Source organism: Tursiops truncatus, chromosome 4 (assembly GCF_011762595.2).
Source record: "Tursiops truncatus isolate mTurTru1 chromosome 4, mTurTru1.mat.Y, whole genome shotgun sequence".
NCBI classification, from domain to species: domain Eukaryota; kingdom Metazoa; phylum Chordata; class Mammalia; order Artiodactyla; family Delphinidae; genus Tursiops; species Tursiops truncatus.
In genome coordinates, this window is record NC_047037.1 from 11,715,460 (window position 1) to 11,737,447 (window position 21,988).

A 21,988-nucleotide genomic window follows, 5' to 3' on the forward strand; every position below is an offset into this window, starting at 1 on the left:
GAGATTTTCATACTAAGTGAAGTACGTCAGAAAGAGAAGACAAATATCATATGATATCACTTATATGTGGAATCTTAAAAAAAATGATATAAATGAATTTAGTTACATTTGACCCACAAATATAGAAAAAAAACTTATGGCTACCAAAGGAGAAAGGTGGGGGACGGACAAATTAAGAGTTTGGGATTAACATATACACACTATTATATATAGAATGGATAACCAACAAAGACCTACTGTATAGCACAAAGAACTCTACTCAATATTTTGTAATAATCTATAAGGGAAAAGAATCTGAAAAACAATAGATATATATGTATATATAACTGAATCACTTTGCTGTACACCTGAAACTAACACACCATTGTAAATCAACTATACTTCAATAAAAACAAACAAAACAAAAAAATCTTTGCCTTCTCCCAAGGGCTGGGGAGAGTAAAATCTACCAACCCTCGAGTACAAACTTGCCGAGGCCTCAAGAAAGAAGACCAGAAGTTAAGAGAAAGATGGTAGTAGCAAGAAAGAAATACCTAAACACAAGTCATGTCACCCTTGCTTCCCTGGGCTCTACCTTCCATCATGAGCTCTCACTTCAACCCCACACACTCATCTTAGGTCTTCTCTCTCCTCTGATAATGCAAAGCATGGGAGGAAAAGAAAACATTTGTAAACCATTTATAATTTAGCCTATTTCTGCTTTCAAATGAGTTGACCTTCTCGTCACCTTTTTGGGGGGTGACCTGGTGTATTACACACAAATTACATTTTTAAGGAAAAAATTTCAAAGCCTATCAATTTTTCTCTTTATTCTCTATTTTTTAGGGAGTTCCTGGATTTGACAGTAGCATAGAAGGACCCAATGGCTTGAAAGGGGAACACGGAAGACAGGTAACTGTGTGGGCTTTTGGAAGTAAACATGTGATGATGTGACAACTGTGGGGCTCAGAGTTTTAGTGGTAGAATACGAAAGGCATATAAAGAATTTGGAATCAGAGTGAATATACTTAATACAGAAAAACTATTTTTAGGAGCAGAATGATCTTTTATTCCTCTTTTTCTACTACCCTGGGATTTAAGACACATTCTCTTCTTCTGAATTTGGGGTGACTTTCTTCACCAAGCCATACCACTGAGGTCTCAATTTACGAATGCAAACATCTAAACTCAAACTGTAAGGTAGCTGATAGAAAGCACTAGCAAAAAAGTTTTTGGCCTTCCCAGGATCCAGAGGACACATAGCCTAAAAAGATGTCATGTTATACATAGTACATGATAAAAAAAGAACAAGATCAGGACTTCCCTGGTGGCACAATAGATAAGAATCCACCCGCCAATGCAGGGGACACAGGTTCGATCCCTGGCCTGGGAAGATCCCACATGCCGCGAAGCAACCAAGTTGTGTGCCACAACTACTGAGCCTGCACTCTAGACCCCACGAGCCACAAGTACTGAAGCCTGAAAGCCACAAGTACTGAAGCCCGTGTGCCTAGAGCCCATGCTCCACAACAAGAGAAGCCACCACAAGGAGAAGCCTGTGCACTGCAACAAAGAGTAGCCCCCCTTGCCACAACTAGAGAAAGTGCACGTGAAGCAACAAAGACCCAACACAGACAAAAATAAATAAAATTAAATCTTTAAAAAAAAAGAACAAGAACAAGGTCTGGTAGATCTATTAATCTCATGAAATATGAGATTTTTCAGAATTAAAAAAAATAATTATCTGGAAAATGTGTGTCTCTGGATCTTCTTGGTAAGGAAGTTCTTTGATGACTCCACCTGTGGGAGAGGTCTGATATGGTAGAAAGATCTTTGCTTTGGGAAAAGGCCTAGGTCATATTTCATGCTCTGTTCCTTACCAGCTCTGTGACCTCAAGGTACTCTTTGTAAACCTCAATTTTCTCATCTTCAAAATAGGACAAATAGCTTACTTTTGAAGGGGATGGTGGGAATTCGATGACAGACCCTGCTACATCATAAACCTTCAGTAAATGTTACCTGCCATTTTTATTAAGGGATAAATGTAAGTCTTGTTATAGACTCATAGTCATTCCCCCCTTTTCTACCTTGGGAAGACTTGTGTGTATTGTGAGATTTTATTCACGTTAGGGTGTTAATCTACAAAGTTTAGCCAGACAGAGCAAGGAGTCCAAAGGTAGAAATCCAAACGAGTTGTAGCCATCCCTGACACACGGATGCTTCAATTATCCACTCTGTGGCAACACAGTAGGGACAGTTTGATTTGAATACTCTAACTTATAGCCCAAACACAAGTTAGACAGTGGTGATGAACAGATGAAGTCATACCCACAGAGAGATATGATTTGTGACCAGTGGATTAAGGCCACATCCCATAGGGAGGATAACTCTAATTGGTGTGTCCCCATCTACCCTCCCAGGAGCACAACAAGTCAATGTTGGAGCACACATGTCAATGTTGTGTCATCATTGTCATACATCTGTCTGTTCCTTTGACAGGGAAGAAGAGGCTGGCCAGGCCCCCCTGGAACCCCAGGCTCCAGAAGAAAGACAGTAAGAACCCCCATAGACAAGTCAGCCCACTGCAGAGGAGCCTGTATTGGGATGAAATGGCTGATGGTGGGAGTGGGCAGGATGGTTCCGCTGGGACTCACTACCTTAGAGAAATTGACTTGGGACAGAGCTGGCAAAGGACTCCGGAAGGGCCCTGAAGCTCAGGCAGGAAGGTGCTGGCTGCAGGGGAAGTTACCAATCAGAGGAAAGAGCTGGGCAAAGAGAACACAAGAACAGTCGACTAGGGGAAGAGTGGTCAAAGTTTAGCCTATTCACTAGGCCAGCTGAGGCTTAAAGTCCAAGACTCCATTCCTCTGCCCAGTTTTATGACTGCTTAGAACAGTCAGTCCTGGTGTGAGTCCTCTGTTCTTACTTCCATTTTCTCTGACTCGCAAAGAAGAGTGTGTTCCAAGATATAAAAATAGTTTCTTGGGTGGACTACAATATATGGTTATGTGAGCTCCTGCTCAGAAAATAGAATGCATAATAAATGCAATATATTAAACTGGTTTTTATTTGTGCTAAATTTTAAAATATATATATTTTACTGAGATATAATTGGTAGATAATATTGTATTAGTTTCAGATGTACAACATAATGATTCCATATATGTATATATTAAAGATGACCACCATTCAGCTAGTAAGTCTAATTAACATCCATCACCACATGTTGTTATGAATGTTTTTTCTTGTGATGAAAACCTTTTAAGATCTACTCTCTTAGCAACTTTTAAATATACAATATAGTATTATTAACTATAGTTGCCATGCTGTATATTCCATCCCATGACCATTTATTTTATAACTGGAAGTTTATACCTTTTGACCCCTTCCACCCATTTCACCCCCACCCCCATCCCTCACCTCTGACAACCACTAATCTAGTCTCTGTATCTATGAGTTTGATTTTTGGGGGGTTTTGGGTTTTTTAAGATTCCACATATAAGTGAGCTCATAGGGTATTTGTCTTTCTCTGGATTATTTCACTTAGCATAATGCCTTCAAGGTCCATCTATGTTGTCACAAATGGCAAGATTTCCATCTTTTTAATGGCTGAATAATATTCCATTGTGTGTGTGTGTATCACATTTTCTTTATTCATTCATACATCAGTGGAGGCCTAGGTTGCTCCCATGTCTTGGCTATTGTAAATAATGCTGCAATGAACATGGGGATATATCTTTTTGAGTTAGTGTTTCTGTTTCTTTGGATAAATACCCAGAAATGGAATTTCTGGATGATATGGTAGTTCTGTGTTTAAATTTTTTGAGGAACCTCCATACTGCTAAAAAGATTATATGTAATGTATGCCTATAAAAATATATCTGAGAGCAAAATTAAGTCACTTGCTTATGAAACCTTTTGGAGTCTTTTTCATTTGTTGTTATTTTTTTCACTAAGTACTTTTTTTTTTTAAGATGTTGGGGGTAGGAGTTTATTAATTAATTTATTTATTTTTGCTGTGTTAGGTCTTCGTTTCTGTGTGAGGGCTTTCTCTAGTTGTGGCAAGTGGGGGCCACTCTTCATCGCAGTGCGCGGGCCTCTCACTATCACGGCCTCTCTTGTTGTGGAGCACAGGCTCCAGATGCACAGGCTCAGCAGTTGTGGCTCATGGGCCTAGTTGCTCCGCGGCATGTGGGATCCTCCCAGACCAGGGCTCGAACCCGTGTCCCCTGCATTAGCAGGCAGATTCTCAACCACTGCGCCACCAGGGAAGCCCCCACTAAGTACTTTTTTAAAAAGATTCTGTGCTTGACTTCCTGTGAAAGTACTGACATTATAAAACAAAATCTTTATCCATTAAGAAGAGATAACTTTAATAAAATATACTTAAATGCCTGCATTGGGTTCTAAATTAGACCTGTCTCTTCTCATTGTGCAACATTTTCTTTCCATTCTTTATTTAGTTATCCAGCCTTTTCCAACTTCCTCCACCACTCCCAAAATATATATATATATATATATATAATGTTTTAAAATTGAGCACAAATAAAGAGTAGTTTAATACATTTCATTTATTATGCATTGTATTTTCAAAGCAGAAGTTCATACAACCAGCTATATTATACTCCATCGGGAAAATATTTTTATGTCTTGGAACACATTCTTCTTTGCAAGGCACAGAAAATGGAAATAAGAACAGGGATTATGTTTAAAATGTGTAGAATTTAATTGTTGGGAAAGCCCTTTTTAATGCATCTAAAGATTTTTAAAATACATTTGCTATTTATTTTACTTTCTGAAAGGGTGTAGCCAGTTTACATACCCCAGGAAAATATTTTGAACTTAAGGAATATCATCCAAAAAATCCTGGCATAGGAGATGTACTTTTCTTGTTTCATAGAGGCTATAATCTCTCTACAGGCTAAGGCAGTGACACCATGTATTATTTAAATCACACAACTCCTGAGAAATATGGCCCCTTCTTGGGTTATAGATTCAGCAGTGTCATTGAGTAAAAGTAAATTCCAGCTAAAGATGGCACAGTCAAGGGTTTTTTTTAATACTGTTCCCCTTCTGTGCAACTCACCAAAAACAACAAAAGAAATTTAAAATAAATTAACAAAGAATGACTACAGCTTCAAGCCACACATGGTGACGGTATTGGCCAACTATTTTATTTTATTTTATTTTTTAGAGGTTTTATTTTACTTTATTTTACTGAAATATAGTTGACTTACAATGTTATGTTAATTTCTGCTGTACAGCAAAGTGATTCAGTTATACACATATGCACATTCTTTTTCATATTCTTTTCCATTATGGTTTATTACAGGATATTGGATATAGTCCCCTGTGCTATACATTAGCACCTTGTTGTTTACCCATTCTATATATAATAGTTTGCATCTGCTAACCCCAAACTCCCAATCCATTCCTTCCCCACCCACCCTCCCACTTAGCAATCACAAGTCTATTCTCTATGTCTGAGTCTGTTTCTGTTTCATAGATAAGTTCATTTATGTCCTATTTTAGATTCCACATATAAGTGATACCCTATGGTATTTTTCTCTTTCTGATTTACTTTACTTAATATGATAATCTCTAGGTCCGTCCATGTAGCTGCAAATGGCATTACTTCATTCTTTTTTATGGCTGAGTAATATTCCATTGTACATATATACAACATCTTCTTTATCCATTCATCTGTCGATGGATGTTTAGGTTGCTTCCATGTCTTGGCTATTATGAATGGTGCTGCTATGAACATAGAGGTGCATGTGTCTTTTCTTTTGTCTGGATATATATGCCCAGGAGTGAGATTGCTGGATCATATATGGCAACTGTATTTCTAATTTTCTGAAGAACCTCCATACTGTTCTCCATAGTGGCTGCACCAACTTACATTCCCACCAACAGTGTAGGAGGGTTCCCTTTTCTCCACACCCTCTTTAGCATTAGTTATTTGTAGACTTTTTAATGATGGCCATTCTGACCTGTGTGAGGTGATACATCATTGTAGTTTTGATTTGACTTTCTCTAATGATTAGTGTTGTTGAACATCTTTTCATGTTTGGCCAACTGTTTTAAAATCTGGATCCTAATAAGGCAGGCTTTGGAAGCTGACGCATACCAACTCAAACCTGAATCAGGGATCAGATGTATCTAAAAATAGCTGCTCTAGTCCTGAAAAAGCGGATGAACAAAATCCAGGGGTACTGTAGATTTTGAGAAGATATGGGAATATACTGATACAAATACAGTTTAGCAGAGGAGGCAGAAATAATGAGAAACTGAAGACTGTTCCATTTTTAAAATTACAACTAGTAGCCTAGGCCAGGGAGGCTGCAAAGATAGAAGAAACAGTAACGGTTACAACTCAAAGAAACTATGACTTAAGGGGCTTTGTGTGAGTTCATGTCTCTTAAAGGCCAAAATTTGAAGGAAGAGGTAGCCATAAGTAAAAGAAATAATTCACAGTGACAAAGTGTTTGAAACAACATATCTGTATCAAGTTTACTGTCACAAGTCCGGCTACACCCCATACAGTTATTCAGTAAATGGGTAGCCCTATTCAAAAGTGATTAATAATCAGAAATATTAATAGGTTTTATTATGAATTAATTGGATGATTATTAATCAGGACCTATGCATAGAAATTGCAAGAGAAGAGGAGGAAAACTACATGAGCAAAGGACAGACAAACCCTCATTAGAAGAGGAAGTATTCAATGATAAAGAAGAATAACTCTGGCAAATAGTTCTCCAAAAAAATTAAGACAAATGATTGCTCTAAGAGTCTAAAGATCTGACAAGACAATAGAAAGTGAAGAAAGCAAACTGATAGTGCTTGGGGAGCAATGGAAAAGGAAATACGTGTAGAACTATGATATATTAGAAGCAACAAAAAATTAGAACAAGGATGACTGAAAATATATCCAGGCATATGGTAATCAGGAAGCCACAAAAGCAGTGCTAGAGATGGAATACTGACAATGGAGAGCCAATAAATGTACAATTTGTGTTATTAAACACACCAAATGTAATGTAAAAAATTTCAAAAATGTAATAAAAGATAACGTCTTGAAACAAAGACTCAAATATGCAGAAAGAAAAGGCATACTCTGACTCAGCGAAAAACACTGATACAAAAATATCAACACTGAGCCACATTGCAGTGAAATTCCCAAACTTATTACGGAAAAGAAGAATCAAGAATTTCCAAGCAATAAAGGTAGAAAATTCAGTCTGTCTTCAGCCTTCTCAACATTCAGGGCCAATAGGGAGCAGTACAATGGCTACAGAGTTCTGATGGAAATAAAGTGGTCCAAGATCTTTATACCTACCTAAGATGTCCTTTAAGCATATAAGTAATCAATATGATCAAGCCTTCAAAAACTCAAGCAATATAACCCCCATGATCCTTTGTGTAGAAATAAGACTAAACCATAGAAATAATGATTACAGGAAAAAATGTAAATGTTATACATTTGACCATCTAAAAACCATCTGCAAATAGAAAAGTGGGAAAAGGTATGGGGAAAGTTCCAAAATGCTATGTCCTCATCTTTCATTGCAGGGAGTCAATGTCTAAACATCATCATAAGCTAAAATATGTATCACAAACATACCCTAACCTCCTAATTTTTAATTTTTTTTTAATAATCATTCTTTCCTTTTTGAGAATTATATATCTCTTACTGTCAAGAAATATTACCACCTCACATTTCCAATTCTTTGTTTTGTTTTTTCTTTTATTAAATACAAGTGAAAGACACAGAGAACAAACGTTTATTGATAGTGTTTCAATAAACTGTGACAGTGAACCAGAGAAAGATTTTGGATGTAAAAACAAGTTCCACATCCCTTACTTTGCCTGAATATAGGGTTGCATTCGGTTTCTCCTACCACAACTGGATGTATCCACCTAAAGCCCAAGTCTAAGCACATATACTTCCTGCTCCAAGAAGCCCTGTGGTTTCTGTTAAATGGAAGATGAACCCTTCAGCTTACTATTTTCAGCCTAGTAACCCTGTTACTCCCCTTTTCTCTCACCTTTGACCCAGACTATCAAACACTCTTCCTAGTTTCCAGACTCTGCTTCATTACTTAGGCTGTAGTCTCTGTTAGAAAGATTTCTTTCATTCTCTACCTGTAAAACTCCTACACATCCTGTGAAACCCATCTCAAAAATCTCTTTCTCTAGGAAGATTTTCCTGAAATGACCAAGTGGATATGATTGCTTTTTTTGAAACCCATATTTCTTTGTTTTTTAATTTATTTTATTGAAGTATAGTTGATTTACAATGTTATGTTAATTTCTGCTGTGCAGAAAAGTGATTCAGATATATATACATATATGTGTATATATATATATATATATATATATATATATGTACACACATATATATATGGTCTTTTTCCTTATGGTTTATAACAGGATATTGAATATAGTTCCCCATGCTATACAGTAGGACCTTGTTGTCTATCAATTTGATATATAATAGTTTGCATCTGCTAATCCCAAACTTCCAATCCATCCTTCCCCCACCTGCCCTCCCTCTTGGCAACCACAAGTCTGTTCTCTATGTCTGTGAGTCTGCTTGTTTCATAGATATGTTCATTTGTCTCCAATTTTAGATTCCACATGTGATATCATATGGTATTTGTCTTTCTCTTTCTGACTTACTTTACTTAATATGATAATATCTAGGTCCATCCATGTTGCTGAAAATGGCATTATTTCATTCTTTTTTATGGCTGAGTAATATTCCATCGTATATATGTGCCACAGCTTCTTTATCCATTCATCTGTTGATAGACATTTAGGTTGCTTCCATGTCTTGGCTATTATGAACATTACTGCTATGAACTTAGGGGTGCATGTATCTTTTTGAATTATAGTTTTGTCTGGATATACGCCCAGGAGTGTGATTGCTGGATCATATGACAACTCTATTTTTAGTTTTTTGAGAAACCTCTCCATAGGGGCTGCACCAACTTACATTCCCACCAACAGTGTAGGATGATACCCTTTTCTCCACACCCTCTCCAGCATTTGTTATTTGTAGATTTTTTAATGATGGCCTTTCTGACCAGTGTTAGGTGGTACCTCATTTTAATTTCGATTTGCTAATTATTTGAATTCTCTAATAATTAGCAATGTTGAGCATCTTTTCATGTGCCTGTTGGCCATCTGGATGTCTTCTTTAGAGAAATGTCTATTTCGATCTTCTGCCCATTTTTCGATTGGGAGAAACCCATAATTCTGTCTTCCCCTTTCTTATGCTGTTTGACATATTCTGCCTCATAAATATTCGTAATATTTATCTCCTACCCACTAACCCAGAGAGTGAGGGTCCTCTGAGGTCAAGAACTGTGTGTCATATTTATGCTCCTATGGTTCCCATCCTGTATGCTTTGTAGATAGTAGATCTTAGGTATATATTTCTCTGAATGAAACTGCAGTGAATTGAACTAGAAAAGATAAACCCTTGTGTAAAAAGAGTAGAGAGAGCTGCTCTTCATCTCTCTGATAGGGAGGTTTAGACTTTCATCTCAAGATAACTCTTCAGGTTTTAAAGAAATAGGCCTCCAACCATTTCCCCAGACACATAGTCTATTTCCGAAATAACAATAGATTTTGACTGAAATATGATTAGAAGAATTTAAAGTCTGCAATACTGACCTCACATTGAAATTTGACCTGAATATCTCAAATTTCCATCAAGAAATTATTGTCTGATATTTATTGAATTTTGTAAATCCTGGATGTTATAACCTTATTGAGAGATCCTAAGTTAGACAATAAAATATCTTTGTCTCTTGATTCCCAGATTTATGAAATAGTGATCTAGAATATACTCAGACCTTAACCTTATATATGAGAGTAGTAGGAAAAATCCATTTTTTTGATTGAATATTTTATTATCATATTGAATTGAGTAACTCTTGATTGCTTAAGATGATTCTTTCATTTTTGACAGGTAAGCATATTTGGCTTCTTGAAGGGGAGGGGGATAAAATTAGTTTGGCTATCATTAGCTTCTGAAATTAATCTATAATAAAGTTCATAAAGTTAATTCTCACAGTGTTTCCTCTGGCTTCCTGCCTTTTGACCACTTCTACTCCTGATTTCTGGCTTACTTGGTAGTACTTTGGAAAAATGAAAAGTACAATTCAAATCAGCCAATTTTGGTGCTTGTGACAAGTTCTAGTAGTAGTTTAGTGGAGGGTAAATTATTGACCACAGTCTATTCTCACAAATATTTATAGATTTACATTATCTATAGTTTTAATTACCCATTGCTTGAGGATAGAAATTCAGAGTTGGCAACATTTTGCTTTCATGGTGAAGTGGATAATATAAAGCAGTATGTGGGAATTTTTCTTTTAATGTCAGTGACTTAAGGTGTCCATTATTAATTTAAATTAAACATAAAAAAGCATTTTTTCAGAGTTAAAGATATCTACCTTTTTTTTCCCTATTGTAGGCAGTTCATGGCCAGAGGGGACATACAGGCCCACAGGTACAGTAATTTTTTTTTTTCTTAACTGTAAATGATAAATATTCTGTGTCTAGTCAAGGAGCCTGAATAGACTCTGGAAAGTCTCTTCCAAGCCTAAATTTCTTTTGCTTTTTGATAATAATGGTTGTAGAATCAAATTTTGGAAAACTTTTAGGCTACAATTTAAAGAATTCAAACCTTAAAAGAAAATTAAAATTTGAGCACTTTAATTAAAAACTCTAAAAATTAAAGTTAAGAGACAACACTTGGCCCAATTATCATTAAATTTAACTTTGTCTGGATTTCAAGTATTGATACAAACTCTAGTAATTCAGTGAGTGATCTTTCTTTTAGATTTTTGTTCAGTTAACTCTGAACCTTACTTATAATTTGCACAAACCCCTTTTTAACTGAGAGTACAGTAAAACCTTAATACAAATTAGATAATCTGAAGGTTTTGTTCAAAATTTGACCATACCAACTGTCATATCATATCCCCTTTGTACATATTAGTGATAAATGTATCATGAATAAATAATTAATAAATAAATACATGAAACTGCAATATTTTTGAAAGAGCAGTGACTAAGATTTTACAAAATTGAGGAACCACACATCTTCAGCTTGAAAATACAATGAGGATAAATAACAAATTCACTCACAATCACATCATGGTAAAACTCCAGAATGTTAAGAAAACATCTTAAACACTACCAGAGAGAAAAGACACTTTTACCCGTGAGAGGAATAACCAATTAGATTGCAGCAGGCTTCTGTTCAACAATAAAACATACCAAAAACAACAAAGTAATGTTTTGCAGGTGCAGAAGAAAAATAACTGTTAACCTAGAATTTTATACCTAGTTAAACTATGAATGAATGTAAAACAGACATTTTCAGAGAGACAAAGACTAAGAATTTACCATCCACAGATGTTACACACACACACACACACACACACACACACACACACACACACACACATACACACACACTTGCACACACTTTTTTCAAGGTTAGACTGCAACAAAATGGAGAGTGGATCCAGAAAAATGGCGTGAAATGAATGAAATGAGATTGGGAAGAGAAAGTGTTGAGAAATTTCCTCTTTATGATTTCTAGGAAAAGCATCAGTGAGGGACATTTAATCTCATCTAACTGTGTAACAACTGAGATGTAAACTTAAGCTATCCAATAGTCTAAATTAAACTTTTTAATCTTATTTGGAATTCTTATCTGTGGCAGAGTTCAAGGGCAATATGAAGGGAATGCTCAACTTTTGGTCCCTAGATATTCAATCTATTTGGATATAAATACAGTGTAAGATGCCTGGAGATTTTTTAAGAAAATATGGAGTAAATTGTGAGTTTTTTCAGGCCAACACCCAAGTTTGATACAGTATATAACAAGTATTATAGGAAAAGAAGGGGTGTGTGTGTGTGTGTGTGTGTGCACGTGCACACATGCGTGTGTATAAAGAATGAAAGCAAATACACCAATATATTAGCTGTGGTTATCTCAGCTTGATGAGATTATAGAAGTTTTTTTTTTTTTGCGGTACACGGGCCTCTCACTGTTGTGGCCTCTCCCGTTGCGGAGCACAGGCTCCGGACATTCAGGCTCAGCAGCCATGGCTCACAGGCCCAGCCACTCCGCGGCATGTGGGATCTTCCCGGACCAGGGCACGAACCCATGTCCCCTGCATCGGCAGGCGGACACTCAACCACTGCACCACCAGGGAAGCCCCTAGAAGATTTTTATTTCCCTTGTTGTATTTACCTTTATTTTTCATATTTTTTGCAAAGATTCTGCACTTCCATTGTGATTGGAAAAATATTTAGAATCTTGCACATAAAGAAGACAAAATTTCTCAGGAAACAATGTTAACAGTTTGATTTCTCTCTCCCCACAGGGGAAAACAGGCAACCCAGGCCCAGACGGACTTGCAGGGTCACTGGGACTTAAGGGTCCTCAGGTACGTATCAAGACTAATCAGACTTTGAAAAAATGGTTCTGAAGAACCTAGAGGCAAGACAGGAATAAAGACACAGACGTAGAGAATGGACTTGAGGACACGGGGAGGGGGAAGGGTAAGCTGCGTCAAAGTGAGAGAGTGGCATGGACATATATATACTACCAAATGTAAAATGGATAGCTAGTGGGAAGCAGCCGCATAGCACAGGGAGATCAACTCGGTGCTTTGTGACCATCTAGAGGCGTGGGATAGGGAGTGTGGGAGGGAGACACAAGAGGGAGGAGATATGGGGATATATATGTAGGTACAGCTGATTCACTTTGTTATACAGCAGCAACTAACACACCATTGTAAAGCAATTATACTCCAATAACGATGTTCAAAAAAAAAAAAAAAAGACTAGTCAGGCTTTGAGAATGGAAAGAAGAATCTGAAGCCTTGATAGAATACCTCCAACCGCCTTGCAGAAGTACAGATGTTTCAAGTGTTTTCGGGGTAGTAAAGTAAGGAAGCAACACAGTCTTGACTTGTACAGCATTTGGTCTCCTTTATCTGAGTTTTGTCCCAGTCAAGAGGTGGAAAGGGAATGAACATGCTGGGTAGTGGTCCCTGTGCTGGCTAGTCCAGGACAGGGTCCAAGCTGGCTACTGTATCCTAGGGAGACAAACCAAGGAAAATACTGAGCCTCAAAACTGGAAATTTTGGTCAATTTAGCAAGTAAGAGCTCAGTGTTATATATCTGGATGCCTGTGATGTAGAAAAAGTGACTCTAGCCTAGGAAAGAATTGTTCCAAATAGAGCTGAGGTCTTCAGCGGGGTTATCTATAGTCATCTTTCTAGCTCACTTCTCCAGGGAGCTGCCTCAAGCACTTTTTCCTTTGCAAGGAACAAGCCATGGTTGGCTCTTACCCTGATTATATGAGGGGAAAAGAAGCATGTGCCAGAAAGAGCAAAATGTAGCCTAAAATAATCATGAGAAGGGAAGGGAAGTCCTCAAAAATGCTGAGGTGAAAGAAAGGTCAGATATAAGAAAGTTAGAACATTTTTTTTTCTCTCCAAACTTTTACTTTTGAAATCTGAGAAGTAAATTTGCTCTTTGGCAAATGCAGGATAAGCAATGGTCCTGCAATTTTTCAAAGTTTTAGTTCACGTAGATTAAAAAAATTGAAGTAACTGTTATATGTTAACAGCCTGCTGCACTGAAGTTGGGCAAAATATCCTTAGACATCAGAGGAGAAACTTAATCCACATTTTACCAAGATTTCAGAGCAGTAAACAGTCTGCCCCTGGGACCTCTGTCTCTTTCTGACTCAATGGCTTTTCTTTGTCTTACTTGGCAGCTGAGGAATGTTCACTTTTCTTACCTTCAAGTGAGAAATATTTGCCACTGAGATCGTAGGGAAGCATTTCAATAGATTGGCTGGCTTTACTTCATACTAAACAAATAATACTACATCTCTTCTTCCATTTTATAGACTCTTACTTTTTTATGACATAATTTAAAAGGAGATGCAAAAACCAAGCACAGCATGAAGGTTCCTCCGCATAACATATGAAGCCAAAGTTAATAGTCAACATAATATTACAGAAGTAGAATTATCTAAATTTCATCTTACCATGTGCCATGTCTTAGTATTCAGTGTGGTCATTAAATAGAAAATCCACTTAACTATCCCAGTTTCAGATTTACATAAGTAAGAGTTATTTTTTTAACTTAAGAAATACATTTATTTTGAGTACAAACATGCTTAGGATAATTAGAAAGCAATACCGGAAAATTCGGCTCTTCAGTATTTCTTCAATTTGACTACAAATGCCCAACCATTTAAGAGCTAGGTTGGACCCTGTATCCTTGCAGAGAGGGAGAGCTCGACCGACCAAGACAGAACCAAAACCATGAGTGAAGTTCTCTTTCTAATTTCTGTCCACGTTACTGAGTTAGCTTTTCCATTTTTAATATTCAAGTTAATAATCTAGTATTCTCTTTTAGGGAGAGAATAATGCTTTAATTCTCTGTTGTAGGGCCCAAGAGGAGAGGCTGGTATGAAAGGAGAAAAAGGAGGTCTGGGAAGTAAAGGTCCCCAGGTATGTAATGAGAGACAGTGACTGCATCTGGCTTTGATCTTGGCTTGAATGTGGATGTCCTTATGGTTTCCTCCCTGCAGATGGAGTTATCTACTGCCTGTGAACCAGCAAAGTGTATGAAGTTTGACTTTGGGGGTCGATGTGGTGGCCACATCACATTCTGTTCCCTACCTTACGGAGTGGGTGTCGTTATGTCAGAATCAGACACAGAGGTAGAAGATGGCAGCTCAGCCATTACTATGAGGTTAAGAATTCCTCCTCTATGTAAATCAGGTCACATGACTTCCTTATCCCCGTCCTCAGGGGCTTCCTTTTGCACCCAGAATACAACCTACTTCAGTGGTCCTCAACTAACCACACATGAGAATCTCCCAGGATGACTGTAAAATACTCTACCACCTGGAACTCTCCCCAGACCACTTAAATCTTAATTCTCTCCAGGTGGTTCTAATATACACACCCAGCATTGGGAATGAACTGTCCAATATCAGCACGTCTCTACCTTCAAAGTGCATAATAATCACATAGAGAACTTGTTAAAATGCAGATTCTGGGGACTTCCCTGGTGGCGCAGTGGTTAAGAATCCGCCTGCCAATGCAGGGGGCATGGGTTCGAGCCCTGGTCTGGGAAGATCCCATATGCTGCGTAGCAACTAAGCCCGTGTGCCACAACTACTGAGCCTACGCTCTAGAGCCCATGAGCCACAACTACTGAAGCCCATGCACCTAGGGGGCCGTGCTCCCCAATAAGAGAAGACACCACAATGAAAAGCCCACACACCACAACGAAGACCCAACATGGTCATAAATAAATAAATAAAATTATTTTTTTTTAAATGCAGATTCTGATTGAGTAGTTGTGGGATGGGGCTTGAGATGCTACACTTCCATCAAGCTCCTAGGTGATGCTGATGCTGCTGGTCCCGAGACCACACTCTGAGTAGCAAGTCCCTGTACATGATCTGGTCCTTGACTACCTGCTATCATAGAATATACTTATTTGCTTAGCTGTGTGTCTTCCCTTCTAGACTGTAAGCTCTGTGATGGCTAGGACTTTGTCCCAGAGCCCAGAATAAGAGTGCTTCCACACACATTTGTATAATGAATTAATCAGTAAATGAATGAATGAGTCTCAGTTGGGACTTGTGCTCTGGGCTAACATGAAGGTAAAGGGAATCCATTACTCTGTGTCCATTAGTTAAGCTGGGCAGTGGTCCAATGCTTAAGTGGATATGTTCATCATCAAAATTTTTTAGAAGCTATTTGCATGAACTTGTATCTCATGACCCAATATTTTAAAGCATATTAATTCCTGCTCATAATGATATTTGTTCCTAATTTTGATGAATGTGCCCCTTCAAAAAGCATGAAAACTTTAAAATTTCATGTAGGACTAAACTGATGAAATGTAGCTATTTTGGATTCACATCCTTGAATCATTGCTGGCACCACAAATCGGGATTTTAAAAAAAAAACAGTAAATGCCAAAGGAAACATATATGTGGTGATTATCTCATCTGTTTATATGAAATATTGAGATGTAAAAGGTTTGAAATCCAAAGAGCTTGGTAATTCCCTCACTCTAGAATCCAAAATTGTATCCAAGTGGCTATTACTCAAATAAGGTATTCCATTTGCCCTGTAGCATACTTCTATGAGAGGGTCCCCTTTAATCTCACCTTGGCAGGAATGGTCATAGTCATAAATCATCCAGCCTCTTGGCATCACCAGAGTTAGTCAAAAGGCACCACTTCCCTGTAGCCTAGCTCTTCCGTTTAACTGGCTGGAAAATGTGTTTCTTTCTTTGATTGCTTTTCTGGAAATACCCTTGTCAAAACAGTGAAAGTGCCATTTCAAAGATGTATAGAATTTTCTGTGCTCAGGAGGTGATGAATTAGATCTCAACATTGTTGCTTTCAAAGGAAAACCATGGGAGACAAACACAATCAGATAGACAAGAGAGTATTATTTTTTATTGGCTCTATAAATTCACTGACATAGGCTTCATAATGTTTTACAGCACAAGGACCAGCCTCTTGAATGGAATTACATGAGTGTTTTCTAACTGCAGGCTCTAAAGTGTTTCTTAGGATGTACATTTAGAAAAAGGGATGTGACTTCTGTTGACAGTGTTCTGAAGACTTATTAATTTATGCACTGTTGGGGAATTCGGCTTAGATCACACGTGCTAATCCAGCCAAGTATATAGCTATGAGATAAAAGAAGTACAGTCCATGGTACAATGAGAAAGAAGAAAACTTTGAAAGGAATGGCATATTCTTTTGTACCTTCCTTTGTTCCTTTCTTGTTTGGTTTACCTTCAAGTCCTACACTAATATAACCAATGCTTAGAAAAGAAATGGAAAATAAGATGTAAAATACTAATTCCAGTTAGAGCTGGAATTATTCTTTAAATACTTAGAAATATTATATGAAATATCAAGTATCACATGAAATATCAAGAAAGGTTGAAATTATTCAGTGCAAATTTGGGATACAAAGTATAGTTTCTGTTGTTATTTTTCTAAAGCATAGCATAGTAGTCAAGGGCACAGAGTCTGGAGCCAGCCTGCCTGGGTTAGATTGCCAGGTTTGTATCTTCCTAGCCATGTGGCCTTGGGCAAATTATTTAGCCTCTCTGTGCCTCAGTTTTCCCTGCTGTAAACTGAGAATAGTAATAATAGATACCACATTGAATTGTTGTGAAAATTAAATGGTTTAATATATATAAGAGCTTAGAACAGTGCCTGCAATATAATACGCATCATATAAATGTTTTTACTACTATATTGCATCAACATTACCTAAGTTAACAGGCTCATTTTATGCCCAAAGCATGCTAATGCCAATCCAAAGAAGGCCATAATAATAGTAACACTATAACAATATATAATCTATATTGCAGTCATTGAATTTCATCATTCTGCATAATCCAGATTGGATGATCCATCAACCATTTATTTTACTCACTTGACAAACATGTACTGAGCACTTCCTGTGTGTCAGGCCCTGTAGTAAAATAAAAGGGTGAATGAAACATAGACCCTAGCCTCAAGTGCTCCCAGTCTCATAAAGGAAACTCATGCAAACAAATAATTGAGATGTGACGTACTGAATGTTAAAATAGAATTATACCCAAGGTAGAGTGGTGGGAGAATGGATGAAGTTAAAGGAGGAAGAGAGTGGCTTAGCTTTTGCAGGATAAGGAGGTGTTTTCCAGGTGACCAAGGGAGAGGCAGGCACAGGAAAGGAACCAGGTTGTCTGAAAAAAGATCAAGGTGAGTTTGGGAAACCATAAATGGTTCAATGTGGATGGAGTGTAGGGTGCATGCAAAAGGATCAGAAGTTGAGGTTGGGGGCCATCTCCTACACTAGCACCATCCAGGGCAGCATCTTCTCAGGTGTCTTGGGGTTTGCTCTTGCATTAGCTCACCCCTTGCTGGTCTCTTGATTTTTATTTCTCAGACTTAGCTCATATCTGACTCTTACAGAAGCTGAGCATTTAATCTCCTTGAGTTGTTCCATCCCAGCATGATATTTGCTGGTTGTGAGTGTAGAAAAGATTTTACCCCCATAAAACTGATCCAGATTCCTTTTAAGTATGGGAAGAACCCACACCTCTTGCCCCTGCCCTGCCATATCCCACCCAAAGTCAAAGTGTTCTTGGCAGTGCCCCGGCCATTTATCCCAAACTCCTAGTACAATCCCTTGTGATAAGATGCTACCTGAGGACATTTTTAAAACATTTACACCTCCTCTAAACACCTCCTTTCTATCCTCACTTAAGCAGTTGTGCTTGCCAAGGACTCTGTGTCAGAGTCTCAAAGGGAACGTGATCCCCAGCCCAAGTCCCCATGTTGGAGGTTAGATCTGGCCCCAGCCTCCTGCATCAAGCTTGGAGATTCACATTTTTAAAACTCCAGTCTCAGCTGGTGCACAGATGGTAAGAGTTTTGGAATCCTGTCCCAGATATGGGCCTCAGAACAGCAGACAGAGTGGCTGGGAGTTCAGTCTTTAGAGTCAGAATCAGGTTGCGTTCCCATCTCATCCTCTTATTAACTGATTGATTTGTGGTTAAATGCTTTGAGAATCTGTTTTTGAGTGGTAAAATGGTGTTAAGAATATGTATCTGAACTACCAAATGTAAAATAGATAGCTAGTGGGAAGCAGCCTCGTGGCTCAGTGCTTTGTGTCCACCTAGAGGGGTGGGATAGAGAGGGTGGGAGGGAGATGCAAGAGGGAGGAGAAATAGGTATAAATGTATATGTATAGCTGATTCACTTTGTTATACAGCAGAAACTAACACACCATTGTGAAGCAGTTATACTCCAATAAAGATGTTAAAAAAAACATGTATCTCATTGTGTTGTTGTAAGGATTGAAGAAGCCTATATATAAATATATACCTCTTAGTACAGTGCCTTCCACAAAATAAATGCTCAATAAAAGGCTGTCATTACAAAAAAGCCAATGGAGATTTGGCTAATGCTCTTTCCCTTTAGATGCCCTGAGCTCCTTTTTATACTCCACAGCTTCTCTTGATCTCAGATCCAGGCAAATTTTTGACTCTTGATATCTTAGGGGTGGCAGGGAATTTTCCTTCTTTCCTTTACAAACATAGTCCCTTTTACAACCAGCTGTATTTGAGGAGGTAATATATCTGGGTAACAATTCACTGAAGTTTAAGCCCCATTCAAGCAGTCACAAACCCTGGTTTGGTACTTTGTGTGATTCTGCACAGGAAACTGGATCAGGTTTTCTGATATTCTAATTACAAGACTGTCCATTTCCATCCATCCATCTAAGAAATCTTTTATTTTGAAGGACTTTCAAACAAGATTATCTCTCATTGTGCTTGTGTGTGCTTGTGGGGACTATACAGGAAGTAATCTCTGAGAAATCTCCTTCATCTCATAGAACTCATTATGTCTGAAGGAAGCACAAAAAGTGAGTTCTTAAGCAAGATTTCCAATATACCTCTTATTGTCAAGGACAATTAAAATCTCTCTACTTCAGAAGTACGTTTCATGTACATGTGAAGTACATGAAAATATCATATGGAAGACCAACAAGCTAAACACACTATTTCATCCCTCTTGGGGACCATTCCTGGATAGGTGGATGGATAGATAGAGAAATGGATGGGTGGATTGATTGGTTCTACATACAATACTAAGTTCCAGAGATATGAAGTCAATAAGATGTGCCCCTTGTTTCAAGGAGTGTACAGGCTGGCATCTAGTGGATGAGAGAAATAAATGAACAACTACCTACAGAGTAGAGGAATCTGTGGGACAATTATGTGGCCCAATTCAGCCAGGGAGTTCAGGTCTTCTTCTTGAAACAGTGATGCTAAAAGTAAGATTTTCAAGAAAGGGAGATTGTACCTCTCCCTAGATGGGAAAATGGAACAGCTAAGGGAACATCTTGTGTAAGTGTGGAGACATAAGACAATGGGAAGAATTTGGGGACTTCAGATGGTTTGATGAGCATGACCATAGAGTGATTGATGACTGCAGAGGCATGCAATACCCACATTTTGAGGGATTTTACATATCAATAAAGACCTTCAATTTTATTTTGAAATCTACTCAGAATTCAGAATTTCAGACAAAGCGATAGCATCGTCAGCCTGACATTTTAAATCAAAAGAGAAAAAGAAAGGAGAATGGATTAGAATGAGGCCAGGCTACATTCAGGGAAGCCTGGAATTTAGGCAAGAATGCAAGAAGGGCCTGAACGTAGGTGATGGCCATGGGAATGGAAGAAAGATGGATACAGAAAGGGGATAGAACCTGTAGGACTTGTAGCTGATTGATTTTGAGAGATGAACTAGAGGGAGGGGTCTAGGATGATTCTTAGGTTTCTGGATTGGGTTTCAAGAGAAGTAAAGTGTGGCACCATTCCTTATGAAAAGAATAGGACTGAGTGTGACTGGTGGCAAATATGATTTTCTTTGGTAACCAGTTCCTATGAAATACCCAATAGGCATTTTAATAGATGATTCTGCTGTTCAGTTGAGTGGTTTGGACCAGAGTCATATATTTAGGAATCATTTTGTGGAAGTGGTATGTGAAAATATATGCGGTGTGACTCAGGAAGAGGGGATGAAGTGAGAAAATAAGGTTAGAGGAGCCCTGGGGTACATGGAGATTTAAGAGACAAATAGAAGACAGAGAATCTTCAAAGTTTACTGAGAAGAGACCAGAAAGGGGCCAGGAAGACCATGGTAACTTGGTGTTACAGAAGTTAATGGAAAAGTTTCAAAGAACACATGATCAAATTCAAGTAAGGTAAGAGCAGAAAAAAGTCAACTGGATTGAACATGCAGGTCATGGGAGCTCCATGCAGTGATGGAAGTAAAAGAAGGGAAAGGGTTAAGAGCTTTGGAGGATGAAGAAATTGAGACTTCTTTTTTAAGATGAAGAAGAGGGGAAAATGGAAGATTGTGGGAAGATCATTATTATCTTTCCTAGTAGCTAACTCATTGTTCAGCAATCTTTCCTATTAGGAAATTTTTTATGTTCAACTTATTACATCTTTAATTCTTTAAAAGATGAAAAGGTTAATGTTAATTTTTTTCTCATAAAATTAATTTACTAAGTATCATGCTTATTATACAGATTTGGTTTATTTATTTTTAAATTATAGTAACCATGGCAAAAAAAAATGTGAAAATGATTTCAGTTCACTGGTGTTTGGACTATTTACAAGTACCCGTAAACAGTTTAACCAAAAGAGATATCTGTTGCCATATGTTTGGATATCCCAAAGAAAAAATCCGATCCCAAGTGTCAATAGCATAGGAAGGCAGTTGGGCTGCCTCTGAATTGGAATTTTTTAATGTTCAACTCTAAAGCTGTTCCAAGAAAGTATGCTTTCTAGAATATTAGAGACTTCTATTATATCAAATAGACTTTCTATATTGATGCATGGTATATTTATCCATTTGTTTGAATTTTGTTATTATGTTTTTCAGTAAAATCTTAAAACTTTCTTTATGTAGGTCTTTTATCTTTCTTGTTAAATTTATTCTGAGTATTTTACAGTTTTCTTCTCATATTGATAAATGGAAATTTATTTACATTTACTTTTCTAACTTTTCTAGGAAAGAGAAAATGATGTCAGAATATTTATCTTGTACCACCCGAACATATCTTATGAGTGCTAATTATTTTTAGTAAAGTTTCTTGAGTTTTCTATTGTATTAATCATATTATTTTCAAATAAAGATAAGCTGACCTTAACAACAACATGCTTTTTCAAAACGAGGAAACAGGAATAATACAGTCCAAGGCAAACGTCATCTGAAATGCCTTCTTCAAATTTTAGACATTTTAGCAACATCTGTTATAACAGCAAAACAGTGAGAAACTACAATCTCTTTCGAAGAGAAGACTCACAGGGAAATACAATCATTTAGGCAACATCTGGCCTGAATTACT

General features: G+C 37.5%; 1 protein-coding gene across 1 annotated transcript in view; it reads left to right on the plus strand.

Moving 5' to 3' along the window:
• The window catches only part of COL6A6 (collagen type VI alpha 6 chain), a 107,411-nt gene that overhangs the window by 37,565 nt on the left and 47,858 nt on the right, over positions 1 to 21,988 (plus strand). Inside the window, exons 17-21 of the mRNA XM_019934137.2 lie at positions 826 to 891; positions 2,479 to 2,532; positions 10,469 to 10,504; positions 12,396 to 12,458; positions 14,481 to 14,543. Coding sequence (XP_019789696.2) covers positions 826 to 891; positions 2,479 to 2,532; positions 10,469 to 10,504; positions 12,396 to 12,458; positions 14,481 to 14,543 — 282 coding nt within the window. The remainder of the gene's footprint in view (positions 1 to 825; positions 892 to 2,478; positions 2,533 to 10,468; positions 10,505 to 12,395; positions 12,459 to 14,480; positions 14,544 to 21,988) is intronic.